General features: G+C 38.9%; 1 protein-coding gene across 1 annotated transcript; it reads right to left on the bottom strand.

Annotated features, from left to right (window-relative positions):
• Window positions 1-9487: 9487 nt before the first annotated feature.
• Window positions 9488-15929, bottom strand: LOC131222916 (probable pectinesterase 53). Its single transcript, XM_058218157.1, has 5 exons — window positions 15510-15929; window positions 13743-13932; window positions 12761-12967; window positions 10866-11101; window positions 9488-9776 (listed from the first exon to the last, which is right to left on the bottom strand). Exons 1-5 carry the CDS (start codon window positions 15863-15865, stop codon window positions 9629-9631), a joined length of 1137 nt encoding a protein of 378 aa, XP_058074140.1. The 5' UTR covers window positions 15866-15929; the 3' UTR covers window positions 9488-9628.
• Window positions 15930-16045: the final 116 nt, after the last annotated feature.

Below are 16045 nucleotides of genomic sequence, written 5' to 3'. Positions count from 1 at the left end.
TTGAGCAAAAATGCAAGTCAACGCTCTAAGTCGAAGCACATAGAGATTCAGTATCACTGGATCAGGGATACTTTGGAATAAAAGGTGTTACAACTTGACAAGGTCTACACAGACGATAATAGGTCAGACATGATGACCAAGGCTTTGCTCAAGGGCAAGTTTGAGGTTTGTAGAAACAGGGCTGGCTTGAATAGTGTGGAATCCTCCTAAGTCAAAAAAGGAGAGATTTGATGGAGATTTTCTCCTCATTACTGGATTTGATGAAATCGAACCAGTTTCGATATCGTTGATAATTGCTAGATTTTTTACCACTGGTCGCTGGACAGTTTTTTGGTCCTGTCGATATCATCGATGGACTTTAGATGATATTGAAGGCTGTCATCGAGAGACCTTCGATGACATCGATAATTATTGAATTTTTACCCCTGGTCGCTGGACAGTTTTTGGTCCTGTTTCGATATCATCGAAGGAACATTGATGATATCGAAGGATGTCATCGAAAGACCGTCGATATCATCGAAGAGTTCCGCAGATGCGATTACGGAAATGCAGATTTTACGGATTTTATTTCCTATTTTGATTCTACCTCTTTCTATTCTTATATAAAGGGGTGTATGCGGGATTGAGGTGTATTCCAAGGTATTCGAGGGTTTCCTAAAGCTTTGTAAGGGTTTGCTAAAGGGCTTAGGGTTATCAAAGGTATGAGAGAGAGAGAGAGAAAGAGAGAGAGGAAGCTTGTGGAAGGGAGGCTATACTCGTAGAGGTGATCTACCATATCTCAGCGCTTCCACGTCCTCGTAATCGGTGAGATCTCTCCGTCTTCTTTATTTCTCTTATTGTTTATCCACTCCCGCGTGAGTGAAGAAGGTTTGATTCAAGTAGTGTGTGCTTGTGATTGGTTGTAACGTTCTGCTTTATAGTGGATTGTTGATCTGTACGAGGTCCCGTGATTTTTACCTCTTTGAGGGTTTTCCACGTAAAAATTCCTGGTGTGGTGAGCTTTATGTTTTGATTTAGTTCATTGCATTATTATTCCATAATTCTGGTTTGTTTCAAGAGGCTAGATCCTAAGTTTTTATGCAAGGCCCCCAACACACCCAAGTAAGAACTTGATTGATTGGGATCCAGCAACTTAGGGTTGTGAATGCTAAATCCTACAATATTTATAATAGTAATGTTGGATAATAGTGATTTATGCTAAGATTAGGTTATACTAAGATAAATGTAAAAGATATATTATGTTTGGCATTGACCTGAAGCTCTTCATTGTGAATTTCTTTTATATGTTGTTGTGGCGGCAAAATCGTCGTTGGGTTTCTTTACTTATCTTGAACCCTTTGGATTATGGCATACATTCCAAATATAGATTTTTATAAATATGAAATTGTTGGTTTTTAGATCTCCACTTTTACATAGATAGTTCCTTGTTGAACCTTCAAGACATACTGCATCTAGATTTGGGATTTTCCAAGGCCATCTTGTCTGCTCATCCCAAGCTTGAAATCGATCATGGTCATGCATCTGAATAAAACAATCAGTATTGTCTACATTTCCACAATCTTGGTCCTTTTTTATTTTAGAACTGGTGGTATTGAATTCATTAGATTGAGCCCTCCCATTCTTTTAATTCCAATCAATATGCGGTCAGAATCCCAAGTTGTTAATGTCCACCTTTTCTTGATTTGTGTACGTGTTGCGACTAATCTGCTTGAATATTGGATTGTTCTTCAGAAATTCAGAACCTTTGTGATCACTGGACACTTTCCAAACATCTATGTAAGGATCTCCCATTTAAAAAAGATTGTAAGAGATACTTTATCGAGTGTATCATAACTAAATTTGTGATGGATTTTTTTTTCTTGGTGGGTCTTTATATACGTTTTGGGTACGCTGCCTCATTAATATGACACATTAATTATAATTGTGTAGCACGCAATGTTTCACTCTCTTAAAGGCATGCATATGATCCTGTACCATCGCATTAATGATAGAATTCGTATGGTCAAAGGAAGATATCTTTGTGAATGAGTATAATTCTATCAACATAAAAAATCATAGTGATGGCACATGACGACTTCTTATTAGTTTAGCTAGTGTATTGAAAATGGGTGTAAACAATATCCATTTATGAAAAATAGTTAATATATGTGAATGAGTGTGTGGATGTCCCAAAGAAAGATAAAAATATCTCTCAAGGAAAGACAAATTGACTATACAGGCTCTATTAAGCATCCACAATCAAGTATCATTACCAATCCATAAACATCTCAAACCCCCTTGGCCAACTACTCCACTAGGGAGAGTGAAAGTGAGAAAGAGAGAGACTAGCTCAAGTCCAGCCCTAAAACAATAACAGTAGCCTCTTAAGCCAACTCGAGCTTAAATTCAAGCCACTCAATACAATCCTTGTAACACTACTATCCACCCAATTATTTTTAATTACCAAGTGCTTTCAAGGGAAGGGCTTAGGACAGAGAGAGTGTTAGGGTTGTATGAAGGAAAGAATGTGTGCCGGCTATATGCCAGGAGAAAGAAGATATAGGTAAGGACACAAAAACATTTGGATTACTTAAATATCTTTTCTTATGTTCACATGCAGGTCTCATCTAATCTCCATCTAAAATTTAAAGAATCACATATTTTGAAAGAGGGTAAAATTGTAAATGACTTCTCCCAAAGTACTGGTAAGATTGAATCCTCCGCGGCAAATGAGACATGTGTGCCTCGCGCTGGATTCATCACCTTAACACCCATTTAGATGAACGGTGATCACAGTAGAAGTTCAAACCTAATCCAGTAATCAGGTTTGCATTGAGTTGGGTGGGCCATGCAGCTTGAAGTTCCTCTGTATTTCATGATGAATAACATGTCTACGTGGAGTTCGATGGCTATTTTGGCAATTGATGGATTCCAACAAACACAACACGTGATCTATGATGCAACGTGAGACACAATTACACCTGGTTTGGCTGAGTAATTAAAAATGACCGATCTCAAATCCAATCCGACAGCAGATAATTTGTGGGGCCCACCTTTTAAAATATAGGTGTTGATGGGTGTACGTCAATCAAGTGTGAGTAGATGACAGGTCCCTCTCCAAACCACCTTACAGCGTACTTGATCGTTACCCCTTAAACATTGTCTGTGGTGGATTGCAGTGTCTGTTGTTTTCGGAAAAAGTGAAATTATTCGATTATGAGATGAGCATGGCCCACTCAATGAATGGTTATGGTCTCTGAGATAGACCCATTTCTGACCGAAGGAGTACAAACAGTATGAAAAAAATGGTGTAGTTCATTTACTAATGGGAAGAATTTTGTGATCCTTGATAGGAAGATATGCCTAGCGTCTTGGATTTTCAGTTTACACAAGCAGTTTTACTGATCCGAACCGTTGATCTGATGGACCACACCACAGATGAACCATGCCACAAAATCTTTGAGATAGGAAGATCCCGGCCATCCAATGTTTGATCTTTTTGTTTATGAAACCGACATTTAACTGTCCAACAAATAACTACCAATCTAATATAAGATAATCAAATAAGCATAATAGTTTTTATTCTGATACATTTAAATTGGGCCGCTAATTTATATAGTTTAATTTGAATTAATTATATGTGACGTATGCAATATCTTAGTTTCTTAGTGCCTAAGTATCATCCACGAGTATCAGAGCATTTCAGGGCGCGGATTCCGTGAGATTGGTACCTGACCGAGTTCGGTCAGTCGTGGCTGTGGGGCCCACTTTGATGTTTGTGCTGTATACAGACAAAGTTCATCCATTTTTCCAACTCGTTTTAGAACGTGAGCCCAAAACTCAAGCAGATGGGAATCTCTGGTGGACCACGCCACAGGAAATAGTGGTGACTTACCACTAAAAACTTCAGTGCATAGTCCTTAAAAGTTTTGGATCAAGCTGATAATTGTATTTTCTATTCATCCCAATTTGTTTGACATTATTGGGAGGTTAGATGGAAAATAAACATGATGGATCTACTTTTTTGTTAGCGATGTCCTAAAATAAGTTGGAAAAACAGATGAACCTTGAGCGTATATGACGCAGGGATGAACGTGATGAGCATAACTACTACGGAGCTTCTCTAAACTCCTCATAGAGACTTCTCGAATCCACGAGGAAAAGAAAGCAGAAAATAGAAATAAATTTTAAGAAATTTGAAATTGATTAATTGATCCATAAAAATAAGTTCATAACCCTTTAAATAGGTGCACCAAGCAATAAGAAAGAAATCAGAAGCAAACTAAAATTAAAACTCCTATAAATTCGCAACTTACTATAAATAGTAAAATTACTTTTTATAGTAAGTTTCATATGTGGATTAACCACGTTATTCTCCTAATTATTCTAAGCACTTTTCATGTTGGACACAACTTCTAAAGCCCAACGAATGAAGAGTTATAATCAAACTAAAACTTACTATTTATAGTAAAAACGGAACTAAACATGGAATTTCACCGTCAATAGGATGGAATCTTGCAAATTTCGGCATGGGCAACCTGGCATAGCCAGGTTGGTTGGCTAAACTAGCTCGTTTTACCCCAAAATCATATATGATACGTCGAGTAACTCATTCCGATTTGCGAGATATGCCTGTTTTATGGTTCTGACAGTTTTGATGATTTCTGTCTCTGATCGGGCCTTCTCTGATCCATCTTAGACATGAAAGTGTCTGCGGCCCTCTCTACATCAGTATACATCATATACAGTTGGACCCACGGTCAGGACCTAAGGGAACTTCATCAGGTATTTGACTGAATCCACACCCTGTTTTTTCCGGCACGCCTAAAGATTATATGTTACTATTTGGGTTTTTAAATTTGCACATGTTCGGCTACTGTTACAACTTAAATGACCCAAGTAAATTCTAGAAAATCTCACCAATGGAAAAGTTCTCACCCTTTCAATAGGTGGCCAACAAAGAAACAGCTGAGAAAGAAGATAGTCCATGGCTTCAAATTCAACCTATAAAAGGCCAAATATTATATGGCTTGGATTTTGCAATATAGGGAATTTTGTGTGCATGGACCATCTACAGTGACTCATTTAGACTGACATTTTGGACGATAGAGACATGACCCACTTGCATAAACTGAAAGCTGATGTAGAGCGGATTATAAACCGTTTCATGGTAAAGATGGACTAGAAAAGTCCCAATTGAAGGTGGAAATGAACCGCACCGTCAGAACCTTAAAATAGTCACATTTTGCAATTCGCAATGATTTTTTTGACATATCATATATAATTTTGGGCAGGAGATGATACTTTAGCCAATCAACCCTACCATGCTGAGTTACACTGGATTTATAGGATTTCCTATAAAAAGTACCTTTTATTTTTGTTTTTACTATAAATAATAATTTTTACTTAGAATATAACTTTTGATCCTTTGAGTCGTAAGAGTCTTGCCCAACTAACAATGCGGTTAAAACGCTTACTGTTTTTGGCTAAAAACCATGAAGTATAGTAGTAGTGGAGACCGTCTATAAATAGTAAATTTTCAATCTACAGTAAGTCAAGTCTTTAGTGAGTTTGAGTCTAAAACTCAGTCCTAAGTTTGAGCTCATTTTTTAAATGATTATAATTTATTTATTTTTTATTACCAATTAACTTATTTTAAATTTATTAGAAATTTTTTCTACTTCTATTCCTCTTGTATTAGAGGAAGCTCTATTAAGAACTCTCTAGAATGGATATCCCCTGAGGAAGACCTCATCACGTCCTCCCTTCATCAAAAGCCCAACCACTGTCACGGTCAGATTCCAGCGTGTGTTGCCTCCCACAGTGTCCCTGAGTGGTCCAATGATCAGAGCCACTCAAGATGTGTTCGGGCCACATAAGAAACTCACTTGCGGAATGGATCATTTTGGCCAATAATTGAAAAAAATTAAAAATAAAAAATCAATGGCTAACATTTAACTCTAAAAAATCAACGGTTAAGATCATCACTAAAGCATAATTATGAAAAAAAAATAACTTATTTATACTAAAAATAAGACCACGCAAGGTTCAAATCATGGGACCTTCTGAGAATGTGGTCCCAGTGGGTGGCAACATTCATGAAAAAAGATCGATTTTAGAGACTCCACTCCTAAATTTCTATGCCATGATTTTTTTAAAGCACCCTTCACGAGAAAATTGGTGCTTGGTTGTTGCAGCTTTGCGTTCGTCATCTCCTATTAAAAAAATAAAAAATAAATGAAATTATGTTCACATACAACATTGTATTTGTATGTAATTTCCCAATACAACACATGTTTTTTCATCAATGTATCAATTTTTTAGAAAATCCGAGCCATGGGATAAATCGGCCGCATTATAAAGATCTACTAATGTGAAATCCAGAACAATCTGTTCGTTAGATGGGCCACAAGCATAAATTAAACTAGATATTGGCTGTCCATTTTTTTCGGAAGGTGGAAATTTCCTGATGAGTAGACCATCCTGTTTTTCACACCACGTGATCCACAAGGTATGTCCCACCTTTTGGATGGATCGGATGTTCTACATAATTAAAAATTTGGCGGGGAAAAAAAAAAAAATACATTGCGTGTGAAAGCTCACAAACCACAAACAGAGCTGTAGCTGTATGTGACCGTTTATATCTATTAAAAGTAGCTTTTCAGAATATGAATATTTTTTGAAAACTTAGGACAGTTTATCTTGATTATTGCAAAGCTAGTGATTTATTATACTTTAGTTTGAATTTTGAAGTGGGTGTTGTCGTGTGGTCAGGTGTGGATACTTTTATTTTTTATTTATTTTTACTGAATGACATCTAAGTGCTTCTTTCATCATATTAAAAAGGAGGCATATTCTCGAATCATACTCTCCCACACTAGTGTATGAGATCTGGGCCATTCTTCAGATGGTCCCCACAGTGTGGGTTCTGTGGCATGAAAAATCAGGTGGTACTGTCATCAGGTGGGCTATGGTTAAGAAACAATTAATCAGCAATCCACATTGATGTACACGAATCACACACGTGAACATTAAGACTTTCATGGTTTTTTTTTTTTTTAACACACACGCACACACAACCCCCACACACTCACGCCGTAGTGGGATTTCACCACCTATGAATACTCGAACCCAGGTGTTAAAACTCCCAAGAGTCTACCACCCGCGCAAGAGCAAGGATCATCATGGTTTCTTTGATTGCGATCCATACATTGGAAGTGGGTTGGGTGGTAAAAGCTGCTGTGAGGAACACTGTAATATATGTATTTTATCCACATCGCCCATCTCTTTTTCCTGCTTATTTTAGGGCATGAGGCCAAAGTAAAGCAGATCAAGAACTTAAGTGGACGACAATGCAGGCAACATTGTTAATTGAACACGGCATTAAAAACTTCTCATGGCAATGAAAGGTTAGGATCAAGCTCATATTTGTGTTTTACCTTCATCAAAGTCCTTGTTACCTTATCAATGGGTTGGATGGAAAATAAACATTACAGGGGGCATTAGGAAGGTTTCAAGGCCAGTGTCATCATCCCACTGTTTCACATAGTGTGGTCCATTTTAGCTTTGGATCTGCCTTATTTTTGGGCTCATGCCCTAAAATGAGCCCTAAAAATGGATGTGCGGCTTGGATATAAAATAAATACATCAAGGTGGGCCCCTCAGCACCCAACACCACCAAGCTAGGTTGGACCGACGTCGCAGCTCGCCCTCGCTCGCACGTGCCGCAATGGGTAGGATAAAGATGTTAATGTGGTGAGTAGCCCAGGCAAGGCTATTTCAACCAAGCCCACACTAGCTAACCCCACCCTTTTTGTAAATTGAAGAGATAATCTGAGGTGGAGGAAAAGGCTCTACGTGCATAACATCCACCCCGTCCATCAGTTGTGCCATCACGTGTTTTGTCCCCAGCCAAAGACTCATAACCAATCGGAAATACAGGTGGGCCACACAACGGGAAACAGGTGGGGGACACCCACCATTTGAAACCTCCCAAATTATGTGGGGTCCACTCTGATGTGTATATTCCATCTAATCCAATCATCTAACACATCCCCATGGGACAAAGTGACATCCCAAACATGAAGCTATTATAAAACTCCTGGAAGCCACACCATGTGAATTTAGAGGGTTTCAAGATGATTTTACACTGTTCATGACTACGTGGTCCACTCGAGAATTGGATCAGCATGTTTTTGGGATCCATGTGAAAATGAGGCAGTGTACGTGATGTATGGTAGATATGATGCAGGAGTAACTGTTGCCCTCTGAATCAAAAAACCCAAACAAGGGAAAACATTTATATATACAAGTGAAAATCTAGAAATCAGCTCCAGAACGGTCTTTTTCGGGACAGCCGTGTCATACATGGTTAATACCTGTACGAACCTGATTTACTCAAGCAGCACGGATTCCCTGCCATTGCCCATTGATGTAACTTCCTTGGTCAGAAGTTAAGTGGACCCACTGTGATATTTGTGAGAAATGCACCCTACCCATCTGCTTTGCGGGCTCATGTTACGACATGATTTTAAGGTGGGCCCACATGATGGATGACCCACGTCAAAGGTGGGGCCTACATGATGGATGGTGGATATTAAATGTGGGCCCCATATGATTGATAATAACATTGATGGTGGGCCCCACATGATAGATGACCCATATCAAGGTGGGCCCATATGAGGACAATTCACATTGAAGGTCGCATGTACTGATGAATGACTCACATCTAAGGCAGTCCTGCTTGATGGACAACCACTTGAAAGTTAGGCCTGGCACGATAGACAGTCTGCATTAAAGGTGGTCCCACATCCAAGGTGGGCCCAACATAATGAACTGTCCACATCAAAATTTAGGCCCACATGATAGACGGTGGATATTAAGGGTGGACCGAACAAACTTGAGGGACGAGTACTTCTGTGATGTTGAAAACCAAACATACTATTCTAATTTTATTTACCAACGATATTTATCTCCTGACTAAGTAAAAATCAGGATAAGCTAAATGTAAATTATAATCCAAATGCCCCCTTAGGATTATGGATTGGAGAAACCAATATAATTAGCAAATTTTGAGCCAACTACAAATATGAGAGATTTTAAATTCATCTGTGTCCCAAAATCCTTCACCCCAAGAAGAAATGAAGTAACATTTAGCAACCAACTAATTTAAGTCTGAAAGTTAAGTCTTTTCAAGTCTTCAGTCATTTAAGTCTGAAAGATAAGTCATTCCAAGTCTTCACTACCACTCCTTTTCATTCCTTTGGGTTGGACGGGTAGGTGGCGATGTGGAAAGAAACCCATTGATTGCTCAACCATCTCCATGTCAAGATTAGCTCGGACTAGATAAAGTTCTTATCGAGCTAACATCATAATGTCAGACCCATTTGAATTGGGTCTGCTAATGACATTATTGTAATTTGATTTTTCTAGCTATTAGATTTGTCTGCACTTAAGGAGGAACATAACAGACGTCGCCAACTTTATCGGGTGTAAATTGCAATATGGTAGTGTGATGGTGTGGTTTTGGTACAAAATAAGCAATGATTTTTATTGATATGAGAAGGGAATTGCATACATTCATTTGCTCTCTTTTGTATTTTAAAAACAAAAGGAGATTTCTCATATAGCAATGAGGTTTATTGTAAGACTATAATCTGAGCCATTCAGTTCCATCAATGAAGCTTGGGGAGATGAAGGACTGGGCCTCCTCATCTGTCAGTTCTCTTGACCATGAAACTCTTCCTGCATAATCTGCTCCTGGACCAGTGCATTTGTACTGCCCATAGAACACAGTCCTGTAATAGAAAATATATATATAATAGAATTAGAATAGAGAAAGGTAGCAATGGGATGGGCTTGAGAGAAATTTTAGGCCCATAGGTTAGTGTCGGGCCTCGATTTAAGGCCTTATGATTAAACATCAGGTTTGGTATTGGGGGGGTCACAATGGATTGGACTCAAGGGTCAATTGGCCCAACCCGCTTCTAAGGCCGTTTTTGGGGTTAGATAAATGGGGGCTGGGTTAAATTTCCAGGTCGGGTGGCAGGTGAAGGCCGGAAGAGAAGATCGGCCTTCGCAAAGCTCCAATCGCTGCTTTGAAGCCAGCAAGCTGAAAAACATACGAGCACGCTAGCGTGCAACGGCTGAATGTCCGAAGAAATCATTGATTTGGATTTTAATTGGGAGGGAGCAAACAGAGTCATAGCTCACCGCTCTCTCCCATAGCCTAAAAACAGAGGGAGTGAGCATAAGACAGAGTGAGTGAGCTACCCAATGTGAGGAATGAGAGCGAAGGGCTCCCCAGGTCCAATTGAATAATCTGTGGCTGAATTCCTTGCATTGGCTGCTGTCCCGACTTATATGATGGTTTAGGAAGCAGGGCTTAGGTAAGAAAGTGTGGTCCTTTGAAATAAATAGGTTGGACTTGGGTTGAACCCTACCCAATTTGACCTTCCCATATAGCTTATAAATGGGCTGGGAAGATGACCCAGCCACCCAGACCTGCCCAAAATCTAAAAGAAATTAATCTAGACCATGAGTACAAATGCATAGATATGATTATGTTTGTATGTATCCATTAATTGGGCACAGGTGAGCATTCCTTTCACCCAATATTCCATTCTTAAACCCAAATGCGGTCGTGCCGGGTCGGGTCAGGTCATTCGAGCCGTGTCAGGTTGGGCTTGGGCTTGGGCTTGAAGAATTTTGAGTCAGGTCAGGCCACAGGGCAATGGGTCGCAGCCTTGCGGGTCAGGTACATAAATGATACACTAATGACTGAAGTTAACTATAATAATGTATAGGACTATAAGAGGCCATGATCAGATGGCTAGCATATTCTGATCAGTGTCCCACCTGAAACCATTTGAGAGATATTAACTTACGTTTCCCTGGTGGGGTCACCCCAATTGTACCAGCCTGTTGGGATGATGATGTTATCCATGTAGGTGTAGGCAAAGACCACCCTCGAGTAAGACCCCCAAGCTCTCCCCAAGTAGAGGGCCCCTGACCCAGTTACCCTACAGTTCACAAATGAGAACCCTGTATCTTCCATAGCACTATTCCTTCCTTGGGCTGTGAGGGCTCCATAGTTCTGAGCAATTGCATGCACATGGCATCCCTGCCAATAATATAAACTTAAATTAATAAATAAATATCAAATTTCAATGAGAAATGCTCAAATCCAATCGGTTGGACCGTCTGACGGGACCAGCGAATAATTTCCAAACTGTCATGTGAACACGACATGTAACCCATCCAATAGGTTGGGTCCACCATGAGGATCACCTGGTGAAAAAATTAGCCTGGTCCGCTCATTACGTAGGCCACTACATAGAAAATAATGGATGATCACTGATGTAATTTATGGAAAAAAATGTTCAGGTGTTGTCCACCTAATGGTGGCGCCAACCTTTTGGATGGGTTGGATGTTACACGCATATGATCGGATGGAAACTATCTGATGGTTGGACAGTAGATTAGCGGTGTGACTGGTTAGATGAGCAACACTGAATTTTAATTGGTTTCCTTCTCTTCTAGTAAAGAAAACAATATGATGGATTATGTATAGAACCTCCTCTCCTTTAACATCAAAACAGGTGCATATGCTAATGAATTGATTTTGAATAAATTGTTGTACATATCTATTTTTATCATCTGAAATCAAGATTATTGATTGGATGGTTAGAAGTCTCGAATCGTTACAATCTCAAATGGTGGCCCACCGATTGGATGGTTCTGATTGGCAGTCGTCCACTGATATGATGAAAGGAATGACTCATACACTGAATATTGAAGGAACCTTAGGGGGCGTTTGGATCATAAGTTACTTAAGATAAGCTACTTAATTCCTTAAGTAGCTTATCTTGATTTCTACTTATTAAACTGAAGTGATTAAGTAACTTTAAATATATAAAAAGCTACTTATAATTGATCATAAACCAAACTTACTTATCTCAAATAAGTTACTTATCTACTGCTGTAAGTATAGAAAGTAATTTAATTGGTGGTATCTGTTAGAGTAGATGGCATGCCTGGAAAATATCTCATGGATTCACCCCATAAGGCAACTCGTGATCCATGAGATATCCTGGTGTCTGGAAAATATCTCATGGATCCACCCCGTAAGGCAACTTGTGATCCATAAGATATCCTGGTGTCCTTAGATAATCTTGCTCCAATTGTATATAGTTATAATTAGCCTCACAATATTCAGCTACCACGTATATCTTGTAACAGCCCTCCAAATCAGTGGCTGATTGTTCTCCTCGTAAGTTATTAATAGAAACCGTGCACCTTCATGAGATGCATCGGATTACATCTCAATCTATCTGTATCCAAACGGGCCCTAACAAGTAACTTCTTTGTTATGATATTGAAGGAATGGGCTTCAAATTGCAATTTAGTTGCTTTCAAGTTCAACTAGAAAGGGATGTAACTGCAAGCTAATTGCTCTTCCTCAAAATGAATACTTGGGAAGTTACTCCACTTGTGTCATTTCCTCTCATTTAAACTGAATGTTTGCAATTCAATTCACTACTGCATTCAAACACGCCAAAAGTACAATTTGGACAAAAGGCAGAATGAGAAGAAGAAATCATGTGGCACTAATCATATCAAGAATATTGGAATTTTTTCTAATAGTTGAAAATCCAAATTTCCTGATTAACTGAAAAGAAACTTCAACCGCATACACTATGTTTTAGATTTTGAAAAGAAGAAAGCATTCTCTTTCTTTTCTTGAACAGAACCCAAACTACAGGAAAAACCATTTGTTTACCTCATACAGTGAGAGCCCATTTCCAAAGATGAAATCTACGGACCCTTCAATGTAGCAATCTTTGTAGTAATGCCGACCCAAATGATCGTAGAGTGTATCCTGCGCACCCAAGAATCTGCAGCCTAGAAGGGCTGCTGTGTCTCCTGATATTCTAAATGCAACAGCTTGCTTTCCTGCTGCCCCTGGTGCTGGAACTGGGGTTGTGTTCTGCCAATGCAAATAGAATATTTGAACATTCTAAGAATCAGTTCTCTAACTAAAACCCAGAAAGGAAAACATGAAATAGAGAAGAATCTGATCTCCTTTTATGAAAATCATACAAAGAATACATATATGAAAGCTATGGGGGTGATGAATCTTTGTCATAATCCTGCTAAGGGTAATTGTACTCGCTGGCCTAAGTGCCAGCTTGGCACATTCATGCAAATCTAGGCCATTCATTGGGTGGGCATAGCTGGCTACATGCCCTGGCCAAAAGATCGGCTGGTCTCCTCATTAGGCAGGCCATACATGTACAGAAAGGAAAGGGTAATTTTTTTAAAAATGACCACATTCATTGCAGAATGTGTGGCCCACCTGATGAGAAGACCAGTCGTACTTTTCGACTAGGCCACATTCACAATGTGGCCCATGGTGGACTGAATGTCGGACATGTACTGTGCACTGCTGCACTTGGCCTTCACATTTCTCATTTCTGCAATATCAAAGTACCTTAATGAATTCTATTCCAATTGAAAATAGCATATGGCGCCAAAAAGAGGATAGCATAACAAAATAAGAAAATCATCACAAATGCTAATGTGATTGAGAATAGCATATGGGTTTCTAAAAGAATCCCAAAATAGGATAGCTTTTCATTTGTTTCTTGCTAGGAAAAGAAAGCACAGCTCAATAACAGGAATTCAACATCACATGTATTGATTAATGTAGCTAAAAATATCATATGAAACATACAACTTTAGTACTTTTCCTTTTATTTTACCTTGAAAGTGACGTTTTTGGCTATGAAATAAGCAGAATTTACAGCAAATGTTGCAGAATTGAAGGTCCCAATAGGCTGCCCTCTGGGCCCTAATGTCTGAGCTGTGTCTCCCCATTGAACTATTGTCACATCTGCTCCTTCCCCTTCAATCATTATGAAAGCTTTTAATGGAGGAATATTCACCTTCTCCCTGAAAATTTTCAGATTTCGAATCAAACCCAATTCACATTGTACCAATTAGAGAATAAAAAAGAAAGGAGAGACTATCTACACACACCCTAATTGATTGGCTCAATAAGGAGGAGTGGAAGGAGGGGTCCCTCCCAAGGAGAACAGTCCCATTTAGTTCGTGCAGTTCTCCCACTAGGGTTTAAGATGGCAAGATGCCTAGTTGCTTAATTCCTTCCTTTAGTCGGGTTATGTAATAGATGGGGCAGCATCATTTTCATGATTTGTAAATATATATTTAAAGACATGTGATTTGAGTCTGGTGAGTCGAGTTCATTTCTAGGGTCGGAAGATAGATCTCACCTGGCGCCATGCTAATTATCGAACTTTGTCATTTTGAAACCACCGGGCGCCAAGCTAATTATAAAAGAAAAGCTTATCTGTGTAAGCCGGATAGATAGGAATACCATCAGTGGATTTTCATACTTAACCTCAACTTTTGTAATCCAAGTAGTACTGTTGTATTGCCCAAAGTGGAAAGAGAAGGGTGTATCTATCAAGAAAGGTGGGGTGGATGCCAATTCTCTAAAACAAACAACAAAAAGTAAAAAAACATACTATGCTCTTCCATGTAATAAACATGCTTTACTGTTGGGAACATTGAAAACCTGATTAATGAAAATAATTTCTATGAAAATCTACATTTTCACTGTTTGTTACCTAAAAGGTGACCGTCGAAATCTATTGTAATTATTACAGCTTCCAAAAATCAATATCTTTTAGAAGATGTTTTAGAACTTAATTTCCGCAGTGACGTGAGATCTTTCATACTTTTTGACCATTGACCTTTCAACATTTCTACAAAATTTCTACAAATGTCAATCCCACTAGACAAATCGTACCTGGCTTTCCCTACCTATAGGATTTCACCTGGGTTTTCCATATCGTGTCTTGGGTTCTTCTCATCCAAAAAAGGACCATTTTTCATAATAATTTCCAATAGAATGAACATAAAAGGGGGGAAAGATAGAAGGACAATTCATGTACCCATTACATTTATACTCTACAAAATTCAAAGCATCAATTAGAAATAATTTTTAAAAAATTAAAAATAGAAGATGAATCAATATGTATATGAAATTTCACTGTTTAGAATCAGACCCAATTCCCATAACATGTATTCCATGGCAACACACGAACTATAGACAGAGCTAATCAACTCCATGAAAATTCAATACTATGGAGCAAAACGTAGTTCTTGTTAACAAATAAATGAGTGATAAAACCAATTTAAGAATCTCTACAGAACTAAGGCTGCGTTTGGATGCACTGTGCTATTGGATTGGATTGTGATTATCAGTTTGGAAAAGAGCAAATGACCAAATTGTAATTACCTTTCTTGGTATTCTTAACGTGGAGGCTGCCTCCAAATCGCAATTACGGTACTTTGAATTTGGAGTTGAACTGAATGCAATTGCAATTGCAATTCGAGGGCTGCTTACATTACTACAATTCGATTATTGTCTCTTTGAATTTAACTGAATTATCGCAATTCAATTCACTTGTGCATCCAAACGCTCCACAAATACGCAAACTTACGTGTAAACTCCTGCATTGACTTTAATCACGACTCTCACTGAGTTAATAGAAGGAATCGAATCAATGGCGTCCTGAATCGACGTGAAATCTCCCACCAATGGGTTCTTATCCACAGTCAGAGTGTAAGAAGGGAAGAGCTTGTTCTTTGCTGTGGAGAAGAGGGAGTGTCTGAGGGTCCCGACGAATCTGACCCACCTCATGAATTGCTGTTCTGCCAGTTGGGTGTTTGTCAGATTGGCCGGAAAATTCTTCCCCGGCCGTTTGTTGGGTCGGATTCCTTTGGTGTGGCAGAGTGTTTGGCTGCAATGTAGGAGAAGAAGGACTATGATACAAGATGTATATAGAAATTTTAACATTGAGACAGAGAGATTGAGAAGATGAACAAAGAGAAGTAGAGAAATTGAGTTCAAATGCGAGAGAGAGAGAGAGAGAGAGAGAGAGAGAGAGAGAGAGAGTTCTACGTGCACTGTTATAAATCTGTTTCTTATATGGGAAAAAAGGAGAGAAGCTACGGTACTGCTAGATGCAAAGACACG

The sequence above is a fragment of the Magnolia sinica genome, chromosome 13 (genome assembly GCF_029962835.1).
Source record: "Magnolia sinica isolate HGM2019 chromosome 13, MsV1, whole genome shotgun sequence".
Taxonomy (NCBI): Eukaryota; Viridiplantae; Streptophyta; class Magnoliopsida; order Magnoliales; family Magnoliaceae; genus Magnolia; species Magnolia sinica.
This window is presented reverse-complemented; position numbering and strand designations above follow the sequence as displayed.

What these genes read in the sequence shown, in the direction of transcription:
- LOC131222916 (XM_058218157.1), bottom strand. Translation starts at nt 15,865, where the DNA reads ATGTTAAAATTTCTATATACATCTTGTATCATAGTCCTTCTTCTCCTA. An exon ending in CCAAAAACGTCACTTTCAAG is followed by an intron (nt 12,968 to 13,742) that starts GTAAAATAAAAG and finishes TTGCATTGGCAG; the next exon opens with AACACAACCCCAGTTCCAGC. An exon ending in ATGGGCTCTCACTGTATGAG is followed by an intron (nt 11,102 to 12,760) that starts GTAAACAAATGG and finishes TATTATTGGCAG; the next exon opens with GGATGCCATGTGCATGCAAT.